General features: G+C 35.3%; 3 protein-coding genes and 1 long non-coding RNA gene across 4 annotated transcripts; 3 read left to right on the top strand and 1 right to left on the bottom strand.

Moving 5' to 3' along the window:
- Positions 1 to 470: 470 nt before the first annotated feature.
- Positions 471 to 707, top strand: LOC112128314. The gene is made up of 2 exons (XR_002910938.1): positions 471 to 524; positions 567 to 707. It is a non-coding gene; the product is annotated as an uncharacterized LOC112128314 (long non-coding RNA).
- A 4,547-nt stretch (positions 708 to 5,254) lies between these two features.
- LOC106673691 (dormancy-associated protein 2-like) lies at positions 5,255 to 5,902 on the top strand (the record flags this gene model as incomplete). Its single annotated transcript, XM_024230307.1, has 1 exon — positions 5,255 to 5,902. A coding segment is annotated over one exon (528 nt), but the record flags the coding sequence as incomplete, so codon positions are not given.
- Positions 5,903 to 8,595: 2,693 nt separating this feature from the next.
- LOC112128315 (dormancy-associated protein 2-like) lies at positions 8,596 to 9,024 on the top strand. Its single transcript, XM_024230308.1, has one exon. The coding sequence runs from the start codon at positions 8,596 to 8,598 to the stop codon at positions 9,022 to 9,024; it is 429 nt and encodes a 142-aa protein (XP_024086076.1).
- A 2,788-nt stretch (positions 9,025 to 11,812) lies between these two features.
- Positions 11,813 to 15,846, bottom strand: LOC112128313 (larval cuticle protein A2B-like). Its single transcript, XM_024230291.1, has 3 exons — positions 15,823 to 15,846; positions 15,443 to 15,568; positions 11,813 to 12,261 (listed from the first exon to the last, which is right to left on the bottom strand). The coding sequence occupies exons 1-3, from the start codon at positions 15,829 to 15,831 to the stop codon at positions 11,932 to 11,934; spliced, it is 465 nt and encodes a 154-aa protein (XP_024086059.1). The 5' UTR covers positions 15,832 to 15,846; the 3' UTR covers positions 11,813 to 11,931.
- Between the last annotated feature and the right edge of the window lie 641 nt (positions 15,847 to 16,487).

Genomic DNA, 16,487 nt, shown 5'->3' on the forward strand with positions numbered 1-16,487 from the left:
TATCATATTATTTTGAATTGTGAATTTGATTAGAAGGTAAATTTAAGGTTATAAAATTGTTACAGCTTTGCTTTCTTGCTGTTGTCATCGCCGCCGTTGGTGCCCAACACTACGGGCACGAAGAAGGCCACCACCACCACGTCGACTACTACACGGAACCTCATTATTATTTCGAGTACGACGTTAAGGACCCTCACACCGGTGACTTCAAGAGCCACAAGGAACAGAGGAAAGGCGACCACACCGAAGGAGTCTACAGCCTCGTCGAACCCGACGGTTCCAAGAGGGTAGTCGAGTACGTCGTCGAAGGCAAGAAGGGAGGATTTGTACCCAAGGTACACAGAGGACCCGGTAAACTCGTTGACCACAAGCACGGCCATGTAGGATACGTCCACGCCAACTACAACTTCCACCAAGGGCATGTTCAAGAAGTCCAGTACCATTCTGGCGGACACGGCGGACACCAGGGAGGTGATTCGGAGGTCAACAAGGCGGATTCGGAGGTCACCACGGTGGATTCGGAGGTCAACAAGGCGGATTCGGAGGTCACCACGGTGGATTCGGAGGTGGCCACGGAGGATACTAGTTCCTAAAGATCCATCGACTACCAAATAATTATAGATTCATCAACAAACCCTCATTGCCAACTCCATCCTGTTGATTGTTTTTTACTTTTCTAATAAATTATTTTGTACATTTTTTTAAAAGTGTGGTATTTATGTCACCTTGTTTCTAACATTTATCTCGACCTATCGCTTAAAATTTTTAACTCAACGTTAGTAAACACACTGGAGAGTTTTATTCGCATTTATTAAAAATTATTTCAACCCTCTAAAAATCCAAGTGCATACAATATTACAAGCGTACAGCATGTACAGAAACACTCAAAATTTAACTACTACCATACTAAATTTAACGAACCAATCTTCATTTATCAATATTGAATTAGTTGGTTCAAAATGAATACGTTTTAGCTATGATTGTTTGAAAATTCACCAAAACAGCCGAGAAAGATTTGGAGATAAATTATAATTTAATTAATCAATTATTATCCCGTCTTGGTCGAGTTCATAACCACCATCGTTTTTATCTTGGTCAGAAATAAATCACCAATTTGTCCTATTTTTCCCAATAGGATGTTTGCGATCACTTGTTAGTTCATAGAGTACATTTTATCTTTTTTTGGACCTTTTCAAACATTTGTACATTTATTAAGGCTTATTAGCATAGTCTTTATTCAAGGTCCGTACATCAACTAAGGAAGGGTCGCCCCATCGTAGGTCAAGCGCACAGCTTCATATTCAAGCGTCAACGACTCAATCATAAAAACAATTACACGCTGTTAACAATTGGTTTTAAAAAAATCCGAAAGTTTTCAACTTTCAAGTCAATACTTGAGGTGTAATATCAAAACCTAACAGTTCCTGCTTGCTTCAACCATAACTTTCAACCTTAACGTTTATTGCGAGTAGTAAAAACTGAAGATCTAATAAAACTCAGATTATGGTGTACAGGAAAAATCGAGCAAAATTGAGGAAGGAGAAATGGGTTTCTAAGAGCCAAAGTGCTTTATGTCTGTAGGTAATAGTAAGGAAAAATAACTCAAACCAACTTGGCCACTAACCGTATCTGGAATAAATACTTAATAAAAAAGACTAATTTTCAAAATAAAAATATGAAAGTTTTTAATAATGAAATAAAAAGAATCCCGGGGTATACCGCAAAGCTCTGCAGCTTTTTAAGTCATAAAACTGTGGAGAAGTTTCAACTATTTTATAACAAGAGAAAATATATCAGACCACGTATGAGGAAAAATTAGGCTAAAACTGAAATATGTTCCTAAATGGCGAACTTCTTGGGTAACTTTAGGTAAAAGTTATCTTGAGAAGAAAACATCACAGAGAATAAAAATCTTAAACTCTGAGGCCTCGTGCTTTTCTGGGTACTTGAGTCAAGCGGTGCAGCTTTCGCATCGATAACGGTACTGAGAAGTAGCAGCTTATCATTCTCATTCCCAACTTTAAAATGAGCGTAGAATGAATAAAAATGCTTTTCATTTGAAACAATGTATCTCCAGAAATCTAAATTCGGATTTATCTCCTGTTTAGGACACTGTTCAACCAAGGTATATGCCATCACTTTTTCCACTCGCATCAATTCACAAATAGATTTATCTCAATTTCTGTTCAGACGACGCAATCACCTTGATTTTGGGTACGTTCAGCATTAGGACATAGTGCTGGACTATAGACTTCACCATACATTGCTGGTAATTATACATTACTGATTCGTCCGCATACCATGTGCTTTTCAGGTATATCTCATTGATAAAGACGCCCTTTGTACGGAAATCGTTGAGGGCTTCTTTAAATATAGCTCCGAATATATGTTAAAAAGCAAGGGCGTTAAAATATATCCCTATCTCACTACACGATCGAATGTCATAGCCTGTCGTTCGACTCGTGCAGTAAATAACTTATACCGAAAGCGAACAGAGGAGTTGCTCTAAAAATCAGCCTTCGAAGATTGGTCTGATTAATCCGCAGTACAGTATGTCTAGTGCTTGGAGAATTTCGAAAATGGTGCTTTTGAATAGTGAAACTGAACAAGAAAGAAAATGCAGAAAGAAAGAAAGAGCAGCGATTAGACATTATCCTTAATGGTTAAAAAAAATTAAAATATACATTTATGTATGTTCCTTTTGTTTTATTTATATAGACGATACATTTTTATATTATAATTATTGATTTTATGAAAATAAAAGCTTTCAACTATCTATCTAAAAAGGAATTATTAGAAACATAACCTGTTAATTTTGTACAGTTTGAAATATACTTACATAACGCGATCATTTCCTAAATACTTTAATTCCTACAGTACAAAACGGTTGTTATTTAATTAATAATACAACAATTTAATACATTACAAAGCAATCGTTTATTTGTTATTTTAATCTGGAGGGCACGAGCTGTTTAACAAACTCAACTTTCTAACACGTGTATTGAAAGGGAGCTATTGTAACATGCTGTTTATTGTATAACATAAGAACGGTGTTCATTTCAAAACCAGGAATTTCAAATCATATTTGTTTATAATATATGTTTTGAGGTTTTAGGCAAAGGAAAACACTTAGTTTTTATTGGATTACATTTTTTCTATGACATGAAAAACTGAAATATTACATATTAAAATTAAAGAAATAATGACTTAATCCAGTGAAAACAGTTCACGAGTTTGAATACTGAATTAAAGAGAGAGAGAGAGAGAGAGAGAGAGAGAGAGAGAGAGAGAGAGAGAGAGAGAGTGAGAGAGAGCAAGAAAGAGTAGTAAAAGGAGATAAAGGCAGAATTAAAGAAAGAAAGAGAGAGGGAGAGACAAAGAAAGAGAGGGAGAGAGGGAAGGAGGATGAGAGAAAGAGAGAGAGAATGAATGAATATCATTGTATTTAATGAAAAAAGAGAAAAAGAAAGAGAGAGAGATTGAAATAGAGAGAAAGAAAGATATGAGAGGTAAAGAAAGGGAGAGAGAAGGAAAATGAGAGAGAGAAAGAGAGAGAGAGAGAGTGAGAGGGAGAGAGAATGAATGAATATTTTTTGTTTAAACAAGAGAAGAGAAAGAGAAAGAGGGAGAGAGGGAGAATGGGATAAAGAAAGAGAAGAGAAAGAGATAGAGGGAGAGAGGGAGAATAGGATAAAGAAAGGAAGAGAAGAGAAAGAGAAAGAGGGAGAGAGGGAGAATGGGATAAAGAAAGAAAGAGAAAGAATGAGAGAAAGAGAATGAATGAATATCGTCGTATTTAAAAAAAGCAGAGTAGGAGAAATAGAAAGAAGGAGGTAAAGAAAGACAGCAAGTGATATATTTTTTTATATAGTAAAGAGTAAAAATATTTTTTACAGATTGTTCTAAAAATCTTTATTTAACAACTTAAATAGTAAATACAACAAACACTGCCTGTAAATTTGCTGAAGGTACTCATTACAGATTCGTTCAACTATATACTTTACAAACTATCAACTTCATACATTGCATAAACTATCAGAAAAAACAAAATTTCTACATCATTTTAAAGTCGCTTGAAAAGTTTAAAATAAAAAACCGGTCATAATCCCTAATAATTAATTTTTGATAACTGATCATAGACCGATAATACCATAGTAATTTATTAGTCTATACTGTATCTTAATCTGATAGTATTAATGAAATTATCAATGAAGTTATGTATAAAAAAAGTTAATATTATAATGTTTGAAGATGCAGGACGATTCTCTGTTCTAGTCATTATATATAATAAAAAAAGGTAATTTTTACATTGTTAGTAATGAAATAATAAAACAAGTTAATTGAGATCTTTAAGATAGGTTAAGGCTTCCTAATAAATATTATGAAATATTCCAAGGCTTTTTACCATATTTTATACAGTAAATATAGATAATTTAATGTAAAATAGGTAATTGTAACACATTTGGAAAGAAAATGAAATTTAGTCGTGTTAACATACATTTAGTCGTACATATAAATGTACTACAGTAGCATAAATAAGAAAACATATTTTGCGCATTTTTAACTGTTAACGGGTTTAAAGTAATTTTTAATTTGATTATTAAGGACGCTACATGCCTCAATCGAGTACCATTACGAAACGAAATCAATTTAAATCCTTCTTTCAAATGTATATATTTATTTTACAAACTTAATGTCACAAAGCCACAATTTTCTGATTTGTCCATTTGCCAACCCTTTTACATCGGTGGGGGAAAAAGAACCAGCGTGACCGCCTGGTATATAAAGCCCGTGGACCCAGTGCACATTCAGTTCAACATTACAAGCGAAAATGTACAAGGTGAATGGTCTTGTGGGTTTAGGAAACTTTATATTTATAGAAATATTAATTTCCTATTTGCTTTTTTTCTGATTTTGAATTGTTGCTGGCAATTTTTAAAAAGTGACAGTATTATTAATTGTCATATTATTCCATATATATTTTAATTGGCACTATATAACAAAATTAATTCTTCAAATTGATATGTATTTTTATGTAAAGTTTTCATTTTTCATCTCAACCACACTTTGCTAACATTATAAATCAATTTAATTAATTGCTATTATATTCCTTTGTTTTTATGTTGCAATAGTGTAAATGTGTAAATTTTGCACTAAAACTTTATACAGCTAAAACAATAATTTCAAATAACTATAAGAAATCATATTATTTTGTATTGTAAATTTGATTAGAAGGTAAATATGGGTTTATAAATATTGCTTGTTACAGCTTTGCCTTCTTGCTGTTGTCATCGCCGTCGTTGGTGCCCAACACTACGGGCACGAAGAAGGCCACCACCACGTCGACTACTACACGGAACCTCATTATTATTTCGAGTACGACGTTAAGGACCCTCACACCGGTGACTTCAAGAGCCACAAGGAACAGAGGAAAGGCGACCACACCGAAGGAGTCTACAGCCTCGTCGAACCCGACGGTTCCAAGAGGGTAGTCGAGTACGTCGTCGAAGGCAAGAAGGGAGGATTTGTACCCAAGGTACACAGAGGACCCGGTAAACTCGTTGATCACAAGCACGGCCATGTAGGATACGTCCACGCCAACTACAACTTCCACCAAGGGCATGTTCAAGAAGTCCAGTACCATTCTGGCGGACACGGCGGACACCAGGGAGGTTTCGGAGGTCACGAAGGTGGATTCGGAGGTCACCAAGGCGGATTCGGAGGTCACCAAGGCGGATTCGGAGGTCAAGGTGGATTCGGAGGTGGACACGGAGGATACTAATTCCTAAATATCCATCGGCTACCAAATAATCATAAATTCATTAAGAAACCTACGTTGTCATTTCAATCATGTTGATTGTTTTTACTTTTTGAATAAATTTTTTGTACCATTTTTTTAAAAGTGTAGTATTTATTCACCTTGTGACCAACAATCATAACTAAGTATCTAACGCTTAAAACATGCAAAACGACTTTAGTGGACACATTGAGAGTTCTAGTCATTTTCTACAAAATAATTTATCTTTATTAAAAATGCACATACATACAATATTTACAATACATTATCGAACAATCCTTTGTTTATCGTATTGAATTGTTTGGTTCAAAATTAGCAAATTAGGCAAGAAGGGAAGATTTGTACCCAAGGTACACAGAGGATCCGGTAAACTCGTTGACCACAAGCATCTTTCAAGCAATGGATGACAACACGAGCAACACGCGGTCGAGCACTATCATGCTTTAAGACAAAGTTCTCCCTAAAAAATGAAGCGAATGGGACAACAGCTTCGAGAAGAATTTCTCCAGCAAGAATCCATTTAGCATGATAATCATGACTCGTCGTCGATACTACCCAATATCATTACTGACTGTTTTTGAAAAGGTTATGATTACATTTCCCACACGAAGCAGTGTTATCCAGGTTTACTTTGCCCGGTCCCGTTCTGATTGTGATAAACCAAACGGGCACGCTCAGTGAAGAGAACAGCCCTTCATCAGTAAAATGATTTTAGGTCGTCATCAGGACAAAACAACCATAATGTTTACAGATATTTAAATTTTTACAGCCGATCTCAAACAATGAAATACATCGGACAATCAAGACGAATAATAAAAGACAGATCCAAAGAATGTACACCTCCTGGTACAAACTTTAAGGACATAAAAAAATTATGTTATATAAACTCTGTTCTGTAATATATTCTTTAGATTATGTTTAAATTCGTCCGTGTGAAGTCTTTGTACTGATAAACATAAAAACTGTTTAAAAGGATTTTCAATTCAATGTCACTAATTTGTCGATATCACCTGAACAACTACTTCAATGACAGTACGGAAAATCAGTTTATATCAAACTTCTCAGGTGTAATACTTCGTTTTGACAAGTTTTTATGTTTTGTCGAGTATATTTATTGCACTTCTTGTTAACCATAATGCCGAAAAAGATGTGCTTGCTGATGTGAGTTGCTGCCGCACCCACGCATACTAAACCACTCATGCCAGTAAATACATTCGTACAATTTAAGGGGTATGAACCACTTGTGGGAGTCACATGCGGCTATTCGCATTTATTGATCTTAAATATGCTATAAGCTTATCTTCGTAGTCGCTGTTATGCTTAAGAACTTTTGACATGTCGGATGGCAGGTCGCAGCTCCTTCTGTGTCGCGCTAGTTGTTAGCATTCTTCTAAGATATGTTTCACTGGTACAAACGCTCCACACGGGAAAAATCCTGGGTTTCTTTTTAATTAGGAGGTGGCCGGGTTTTAACCGAGTGTGGCCTATCCTCAGTCGTGTTAAAATGATCCTCTCTTTTCCATTTTTTCCCGGGCCCAGGGTTTAGTTCTTGGTTACACTGCTTTTAACTCTACAATCATACCACCCCAGCGGACTTGCCATTCATTCCAGCTTGATTTCCATTGCATTTTTATGTCCGCTTGGCTGATCGGGGTATACGGAGCATTCGGTATTTTTGTAGCTTCTTATGCCGCTCTGTCGGCCTCCTCATTTTTGCTTACACCGACGTGACCCGGAATCCAAAGAAAAGAGACAAACGTCATTGCGCTGTTGTAATTGTGTATATCGTTCATAAAATTTGTACAATCAGGGAATAGTTCTTTCAGCTCTCAACTTTCTTTATTGTTTACTGCGATGAAACAATAAATTTGAGGAAAAAATTCGGAGGAAAAAGTCGAGAAGATCTCGCCCGAGCAGATGTTTCGGCCAACGACGGATCCGTAAAGTAAGGCTGAGCTCTAAAACATTCATCAAAAGGCTTCGTGAGACTACTGTTCGATAGGTTCGTATCATCTTTGTCTGCTAATCCGAGGTGATTTTTGTTGGTTCAGACGCGTTTCGGCATTTCGCCATCTTCAGAGTTTGGATCATTTCTGTGGAGTGAAGTTTTCATTACGAGGTCGTGGATGGTGAAAATGGTTCTGAAGATATAAATGGTGTTTGTTGGTGTGTTTGATGGATTGTAAGATCTTTTGGATACGCTACAGGCTTCGATCAATGACCATTACGAAATGAAATTAAATAAAACCTCAGGTCACGTGTAGATATTTAGTTTACAAAATTAATGTCACCAAGCCACATTTTCGGATTTGTCTATTTGCCAACCCTTTTACACCGGTGGGGGGATAAGAACCAGCTTGACTGTCTGATATATATAAAGCCCGTTGGCCCCCTTCACATTCAGTTCAACATTACAAGCGAAAATGTACAAGGTGAATAGGTTCTAGAATCATAAGAAATTTTTATATGTTTATAAATATTAATTTCCTATTTGCATTTTTTCTAACTTAAATTTATGGCTGGCAATTTTTAAAAAATGACATTATTATGAACTGTTATATTAATCCATACATATTTTAATTGGCACACTTTTACAAAAGTAATACATGAAATTGATTTGTACTTCTTATGGAAACTTTTCATTTTTCATCTCAGCCACACTTTGCATAAGGATTATAAATCAATTTAATTAATTATTATCGGGTTGTCCGGAAAATAATGCAGGATTTTAAGTTTTCATTAAAAAAAATCTATATAAAATATTCTGTTTACGTTTACAGGATTACTCATTTGTATGAATGTCAACACTNTATTATTTCGAGTACGACGTTAAGGACCCTCACACCGGTGACTTCAAGAGCCACAAGGAACAGAGGAAAGGCGACCACACCGAAGGAGTCTACAGCCTCGTCGAACCCGACGGTTCCAAGAGGGTAGTCGAGTACGTCGTCGAAGGCAAGAAGGGAGGATTTGTACCCAAGGTACACAGAGGACCCGGTAAACTCGTTGACCACAAGCACGGCCATGTAGGATACGTCCACGCCAACTACAACTTCCACCAAGGGCATGTTCAAGAAGTCCAGTACCATTCTGGCGGACACGGCGGACACCAGGGAGGTTTCGGAGGTCACGAAGGTGGATTCGGAGGTCACCAAGGCGGATTCGGAGGTCACCAAGGCGGATTCGGAGGTCAAGGTGGATTCGGAGGTGGACACGGAGGATACTAATTTCTAAGGATCCATCGACTACCTAATAATCATAGATTCATCAACAAACTCTCATTGCCAACTCCATCATGTTGATTATTTTTACTATTTGAATAAATTGTTTTGTACATTTTTTTAAAAGTGTGGTATTTATGTCACCTTGTTTCTAACAATCATACGAAGTATGAAACGCTTAAAACATGTAAAATAACGTTAGTGAACACACTAGAGAATACGTCCTGTATCTCTTAAAAATATTTTAAAGTTATTAAAAATACAAATGCATCATTATTGTATTAAATTAATGTTTTATCGCATCATTGTTTACAACAAAAAGCATACGTACATATGTATTTTTTGGTGCCATATATGTTTTCTTTAGCATATCTCCATGTCTCATCATCCCTCGTGAAAACTTTCCTCTTAAATAATTATGAGAAAACGAATAAGAAAAAACCGTGTACCTTAACATTACCAGAACTGCCACAGTACTATTAAAAATCTAAGTAATTATTTAGTAATGATGCCAAATGCTAATAATTATAATAAATATGGTAGTGAATTCAAATAAATATTTTACTGAATAAACAGACATTAGTTTAACAAGTTATCGTATAAATCAGTTATATTTAACAGTAAGATTTTTATACATTTAGATCCGGGCTTCCCGAACCTATTAGCCAGCGGACCCCTCTCATTCGAGTATTTAAAATTCGATAATTATAGTAGTTAAAGTGTTAAAAATTAGCCAGTCCATTTTTAATTATGTGCTGGAGGATGATATCACTATGTGAACAATATTAAAATGGCATACTTAACTTTATTTTCAAAATCCGGAATACAAAAATCAAATTGGATAGAAAGTAATCAATATGTAAGCAAATCTCGAGCAAATGCAAATGTAGTAATTTGAACATTAATGATTAATCATTTGATGGGATGATTAGATTGTTTTAGTCTGCACAATTTGAATATGATGGATTTTTGATAGCTGGAGAGGGATGAGACTTCAAAAGCCAATCGTTTGCTTTTGCACCATCTATGCAGACTCCTATGTAAACAGACCATAGAATTTGGTTAGTTGTAAATAAATCGTCAACAAATGGAATATTTCGGCATTTGTTGCATTGGAAGGAAGTGGTTTGAACAAGAGAACATCCTCTCCGAAACATCCCGAGTATTCATAACGGACAAAAGCCAATAAAATAGCCAACCCTGCGATGTTGATAATGGGACCGAACATATCGGTTTTACTGTTTTGTACAATATCGTTATCACAGACTTTTTGATGTTTGAAGGGTTGGTATGAGATTTACTTGCTTCTGGGTATGTACCATCAAAATGACGACCCAATTTAACTGGAACCATTGAACCATTTAACCGTGTCAGCCTCTATAAATCTCAAATGAAGGGGTCAGGGGAAAAACAGTACATCTCCATTTTTCTAAATTTTACAGGAGAGCAAAAAATCGATTTACCATTATGTTTGAAGCACTAGGCTGTTCTTAAAAATTTAATGAAAAATACAGCTATTAAATTTAAACACCTTTCACATCAAATCAAAAATTAAATATTGAAAATATTTTTGCAATATGGATAAATTTTCATTTGGAAAAACAAATCGTGTACTTAGCCTGTTTTTCCCCACAACGTTTCAAATCTAAGTAGCTGTCGTGGTACTAACGATTTTTAGATATTCCACTTCCACTGGCTATTTGACATGCACCTATTCCGAGACGTGTAGAATTTGATCATGCTGGATCCTGGTGAGGTGCTTCACTGAAGGTTTTCCTTCATTTGGCTTGTCGTCAGCCATGTCCTCATCAGAAGGTTCTCCTTCCGCCTCATCATTTGCAATCCGGCTTAAAGTTAAAGTTACAGTGCTTATCAATACTAAATTAATATTGTTGTATTATTCCGTATTATATGTTTTAGTGTTTTTTAGTACTGAAAAACACTGTAACAATAACTTTAAGGCAGAGAGACGTACACGCCCTCACGAATAATAATTTATAGTTTTAACAATTTTCCCACTAAAATTGAGGTCAGGGCTTTCTTTTAGGCCATCAAGAAGGGCAATCCGTGGAGCAGTTCGGCAGTAACTTTTATCGGCGTTTCGGGCGTTCACAATAGTACATAAAGACTAGCATTTACCCGCGACTTTTCCTCGAAGGACTCTGTTTAAATAGATTTTTCTAATGCGATGCAGGGTGCTAGTATGGCTTTCTAATATGATGCCTCGACTATCAAATTCTTCTCATCACTTCGGTCTACACATAAGGTAAAAAAATTGTCCGTACAATTCTGTAGGGATAGAATTTCAAAATATCCTTTTTTCGCTGCTATTCATGTAATTGTAGTAATGCCCTGTCGAAATTTCATCCCTTTAGATTCAGCGGTTTCGTCTGTGCGTTGTCTGCCAGTCAGTCAAGAACTGTTTTATATACATAAATATTTATAAAATTAACTTACTAATTAATAATATTATTTAAAAACTAATTTATCTAAATTATTTGTACTGTTTATACTAAGATCTAATGTATCAAATTATTTAAAAGCGAACGTATTTATACGATAACATACATTTGTATATATATGCTATTTATTGTAAACAATAAGGAGAGAAAAATTAATTTAATTTAATTCAATATTGGTGCATTTGCATTTATAATAACGTCAAAATATTTTTTAAGGGATGCAAAATGAACTGTAACGTATTCTCTAGTGTGATCCCTAACGTTATTTTACATGTTTTAAGCGTTTCATACTTTGATATGATTGTTAGAACATGGTGACATAAATACCACACTTTTAAAAAATGTACAAAACAATTTATTCAAAAAGTAAAAACAATCAACATGATGGAGTTGGCAATGAGAGTTTGTTGATGAATCTATGATTATTTGGTAGTCGATGGATCCTTAGGAATTAGTATCCTCCGTGTCCACCTCCGAATCCACCCTGTTGACCTCCGAAACCTCCCTGGTGTCCGCCGTGTCCGCCAGAATGGTACTGGACTTCTTGAACATGCCCTTGGTGGAAGTTGTAGTTGGCGTGGACGTATCCTACATGGCCGTGCTTGTGGTCAACGAGTTTACCGGGTCCTCTGTGTACCTTGGGTACAAATCCTCCCTTCTTGCCTTCGACGACGTACTCGACTACCCTCTTGGAACCGTCGGGTTCGACGAGGCTGTAGACTCCTTCGGTGTGGTCGCCTTTCCTCTGTTCCTTGTGGCTCTTGAAGTCACCGGTGTGAGGGTCCTTAACGTCGTACTCGAAATAATAATGAGGTTCCGTGTAGTAGTCGACGTGGTGGTGGTGGCCTNTGGAATGAATGGCAAGTCCGCTGGGGTGGTATGATTGTAGAGTTAAAAGCAGTGTAACCAAGAACTAAACCCTGGGCCCGGGAAAAAATGGAAAAGAGAGGATCATTTTAACACGACTGAGGATAGGCCACACTCGGTTAAAACCCGGCCACCTCCTAATTAAAAAGAAACCCAGGATTTTTCCCGTGTGGAGCGTTTGTACCAGTGAAACATATCTTAGAAGAATGCTAACAACTAGCGCGACACAGAAGGAGCTGCGACCTGCCATCCGACATGTCAAAAGTTCTTAAGCATAACAGCGACTACGAAGATAAGCTTATAGCATATTTAAGATCAATAAATGCGAATAGCCGCATGTGACTCCCACAAGTGGTTCATACCCCTTAAATTGTACGAATGTATTTACTGGCATGAGTGGTTTAGTATGCGTGGGTGCGGCAGCAACTCTCAGGCCCACCAGATTAGTATAGCGATATATGTGTAGTATGATGTGTGGGAAGGGTCTATAGCATCTCTGTCTTTCTAGTATGAATGTATTTATTAGTATGAGTGGTTATGTATTAATGGAAGTGGCTGACGAGCAATATCGAGTACTCCTCTACTTAGGCTAGGATAATTGGTTTAATGGATTAGTGGAATTTGTGTATATCGGGTGAATGTATTTATTGGCGTGAATGGAAGGAGGTTAGAAGAATTACTACATCACACTGGCCCTCCTTTTAGGTGTAGGGGTGGGATCTTCAGGTGTACATCAGTACACTGAGCACCTCCGCGTATAGATTAATTAAATATTTATATTAGGATGGATGTACGTTATGAGTTTGTAAATAAGCATATATTTTAGTCAATCCACCACGTGCGGGAGGGAATATTGAGAACATCACCAAGAACAACACCATTAAATATGAAATATGAATTCATTATACATTTTTCCAAAATTTCAAAGAATAAGTTATTATTTAAGTTAGTATTATTTTTAATATATTCCCCTTAAAAAATAAGCTAACAACCACGAAGGAAAATGAGAAGAATGAATCTATAATTTGATTAATTTTTAAACAATTAAACAACAGTAAGTTAATAATTTAATAAATTAATAACTTTACAGAAAAGTAATAATTTAATAGGTTGATAAATAAACATTACATTACAAGCAAATGTAAAACAACGAGGCTGGTGGTTAAAATATGTTTTAATCTTCTGTGCTTCCAAGATTTTGAACTGTCATATTTGCCAATTAACACACAACATGCCATATTATAGGTATATAACACATACTTAATCGCTCAAAAGTCATAGGTACATACAAACTCTCTTTTATTTATTCAAGTGCTTTTTGTCCAAAAGTGAAGGAGATTAATTATGTTGGGTTGAAATAAAATTTACCAACACTCCAGAAAATAGTTTAGTGATGGTTATTTAATTAACAATTTATTATCTAGTTTTGCCAATTAACACACAACATGCCGTATTATAGGTATACAACATATACTTAATCGCTCAAAAGTCATATGTACATGACAGAGAGAGTTTTAGGTTTTTTACACAGTTTACCAATTACAAATTATTTAATTATTGTAATGAAAATAATACATTTTATAGGACGATTGAATATTTTTTCTTGCACGATTTTTTAAAATAAGCATTTAATGATATTACATGAATTTTAGCAATGAACATTAAGTTTAAGGCCAGTTAATAAATTGTTAAGGTATTAGTTTATATGACCTCCATTTTTTTATAAATGAAAAACACAATTTTTCATTTATTTCAACAAATTTTGCCATAATGTTGGATAGGATTGGAATATGCTTCCCATTTCGATATACTCTTCTAGACAGATCTCCCCACAAGTTCTCGATCGGGATCATATCTGAACTTTACGCTGGCCGCTTATGGAGGTTTATTGCAGTTCATCCAAGTTTTTAATACTTGACAATCAAAGACATATCCACTTGTCACCTACTAGCACTTCAGCATTAGGCACAAGACGTTCTATTATAAATTATTTACATCCATCGACATTTATCACATTATAAATAAATGTCGGAGAGCTCACACCATTATAAGAAAACAACCCCATACCATAACGGAACCACCGCCAAGTTGTGTTTGAGAAAAAAAATTCTTTTTCTCTCCTCAAATCGTGCCAGTAATATTCCATCCATCAGATCCATCCAGATATTTTGTTTTGAAAACATGACGTTAGTCAATTTAACCCCAAAGTTATGACGTCGTAGGCAAATTTTAAGCGCTAAATTTTGTGTCGCTATAATAAATGAGGCTCTGCCTTTTTCAAGATGTAGACTATATTCTCAGCTTTTTACTCGTATTTTTAATTGTTATTCGACATACTGGAAGGCTCGTCGTTTGAATAACGTCCTGACATGAATATTTTCAAGAAGGAGACCTAAAACTGTGCGTTGATCGCGCTTTGAATGTTTCCGCGGCCTTCCACTGGATTTTTTTCTATCGTAGTTCTATCTTCAATGTAAAAACTATTCACGACAGTTGTACAACATACAATACCAACTGCTATTTCGCGGCAACCCAAACAAACATCATGGAACGCAACGATTTGTCCTTTTTCGTAGTCATTTAAGCACATCTTTTTCGGCATTATGGTTAACAAGAAGTGCAATAAATATACTCGACAAAACATAAAAACTTGTCAAAACGAAGTATTACACCTGAGAAGTTTGATATAAACTGATTTTCCGTACTGTCATTGAAGTAGTTGTTCAGGTGATATCGACAAATTAGTGACATTGAATTGAAAATCCTTTTAAACAGTTTTTATGTTTATCAGTACAAAGACTTCACACGGACGAATTTAAACATAATCTAAAGAATATATTACAGAACAGAGTTTATATAACATAATTTTTTTATGTCCTTAAAGTTTGTACCAGGAGGTGTACATTCTTTGGATCTGTCTTTTATTATTCGTCTTGATTGTCCGATGTATTTCATTGTTTGAGATCGGCTGTAAAAATTTAAATATCTGTAAACATTATGGTTGTTTTGTCCTGATGACGACCTAAAATCATTTTACTGATGAAGGGGCGTTCTCNCCTCTGTTCCTTGTGGCTCTTGAAGTCACCGGTGTGAGGGTCCTTAACGTCGTACTCGAAATAATAATGAGGTTCCGTGTAGTAGTCGACGTGGTGGTGGTGGCCTTCTTCGTGCCCGTAGTGTTGGGCACCAACGGCAGCGATGACAACAGCAAGGAGGCAAAGCTGTAACAAACATTATTTATAAACCGTATGAAAATTCTCATCAAATTTGTTTTAAAAAACGATAAAATATATATAATAAAAATTTTAGCCTAATGAACAGAAGGTAAAAATATTTCTATAAATTCTAAGTCATAAAATTGCACAGTTAATAGCAAAAATATTTTAACTATTTTCACTTGAAAAAAATTAACTTTTCTCACTATAAAATGACATTTGTGAAAGAAAACTTTAAACTTCAGTATGAGTTTATTTACCTTGTACATTGTGAAAAGGTAAAGAAATGAATGTGTAAGGACCAGATTGTCCGACCTATATATAGTCACTACCCTGTTTTCCCCCCCAAGACAAATAGTTAGTTTTATGTAATTTCGAACATTTTTTTATAGACCCAACTGTGATTTAATAACAGGTTGAGAATGTTGTCATTATGTTTTCTTTACAAAAGACCCATTGATTTTTTAGCGAACGAGTGTTGTAAATAGATTGGACCTGACATCATTTCCCTTTTTTACGAAGTGGGTTTCATAGATCTTGAATCTCTCATTTTAACGATTTCTCATTAAAAAAAAACCATATTTTCTTTTTTGGTATATCTCGCTTTAACAAAATCTAATCATCATCTACATAAAATTATGCAAGGATATAGATAAGTACTTTTCCATTTAAAAAAATAAAAATTCTCTTAGAAATAAAAATATAGTATTATTTGTTATTAACTTTACCTTTATAAAAATAATACCTTAATAATAAAATTAAAATATAAGATATAGTTTCATCTTCTATGAATGGTGATGATGAAGATGAATGAGTGGGTCTTGTGCTCCCCGGGCACTGCAGCCTTCAGGCTTATTGTAACTTCCTAGTTACCTAGTTCAGTGCAATCGACTCAATCCTTCTTCTCAGATATCATTGACTGTTG

Source organism: Cimex lectularius, unplaced genomic scaffold, assembly GCF_000648675.2.
Source record: "Cimex lectularius strain Harlan isolate CLEC.00 unplaced genomic scaffold, Clec_2.1 scaffold277, whole genome shotgun sequence".
NCBI lineage: Eukaryota > Metazoa > Arthropoda > Insecta > Hemiptera > Cimicidae > Cimex > Cimex lectularius.

What these genes read in the sequence shown, in the direction of transcription:
- LOC112128313 (XM_024230291.1), bottom strand. An exon ending in TCGAGTACGACGTTAAGGAC is followed by an intron (nt 12,262 to 15,442) that starts CCTCACACCGGT and finishes GACGTTAAGGAC; the next exon opens with CCTCACACCGGTGACTTCAA.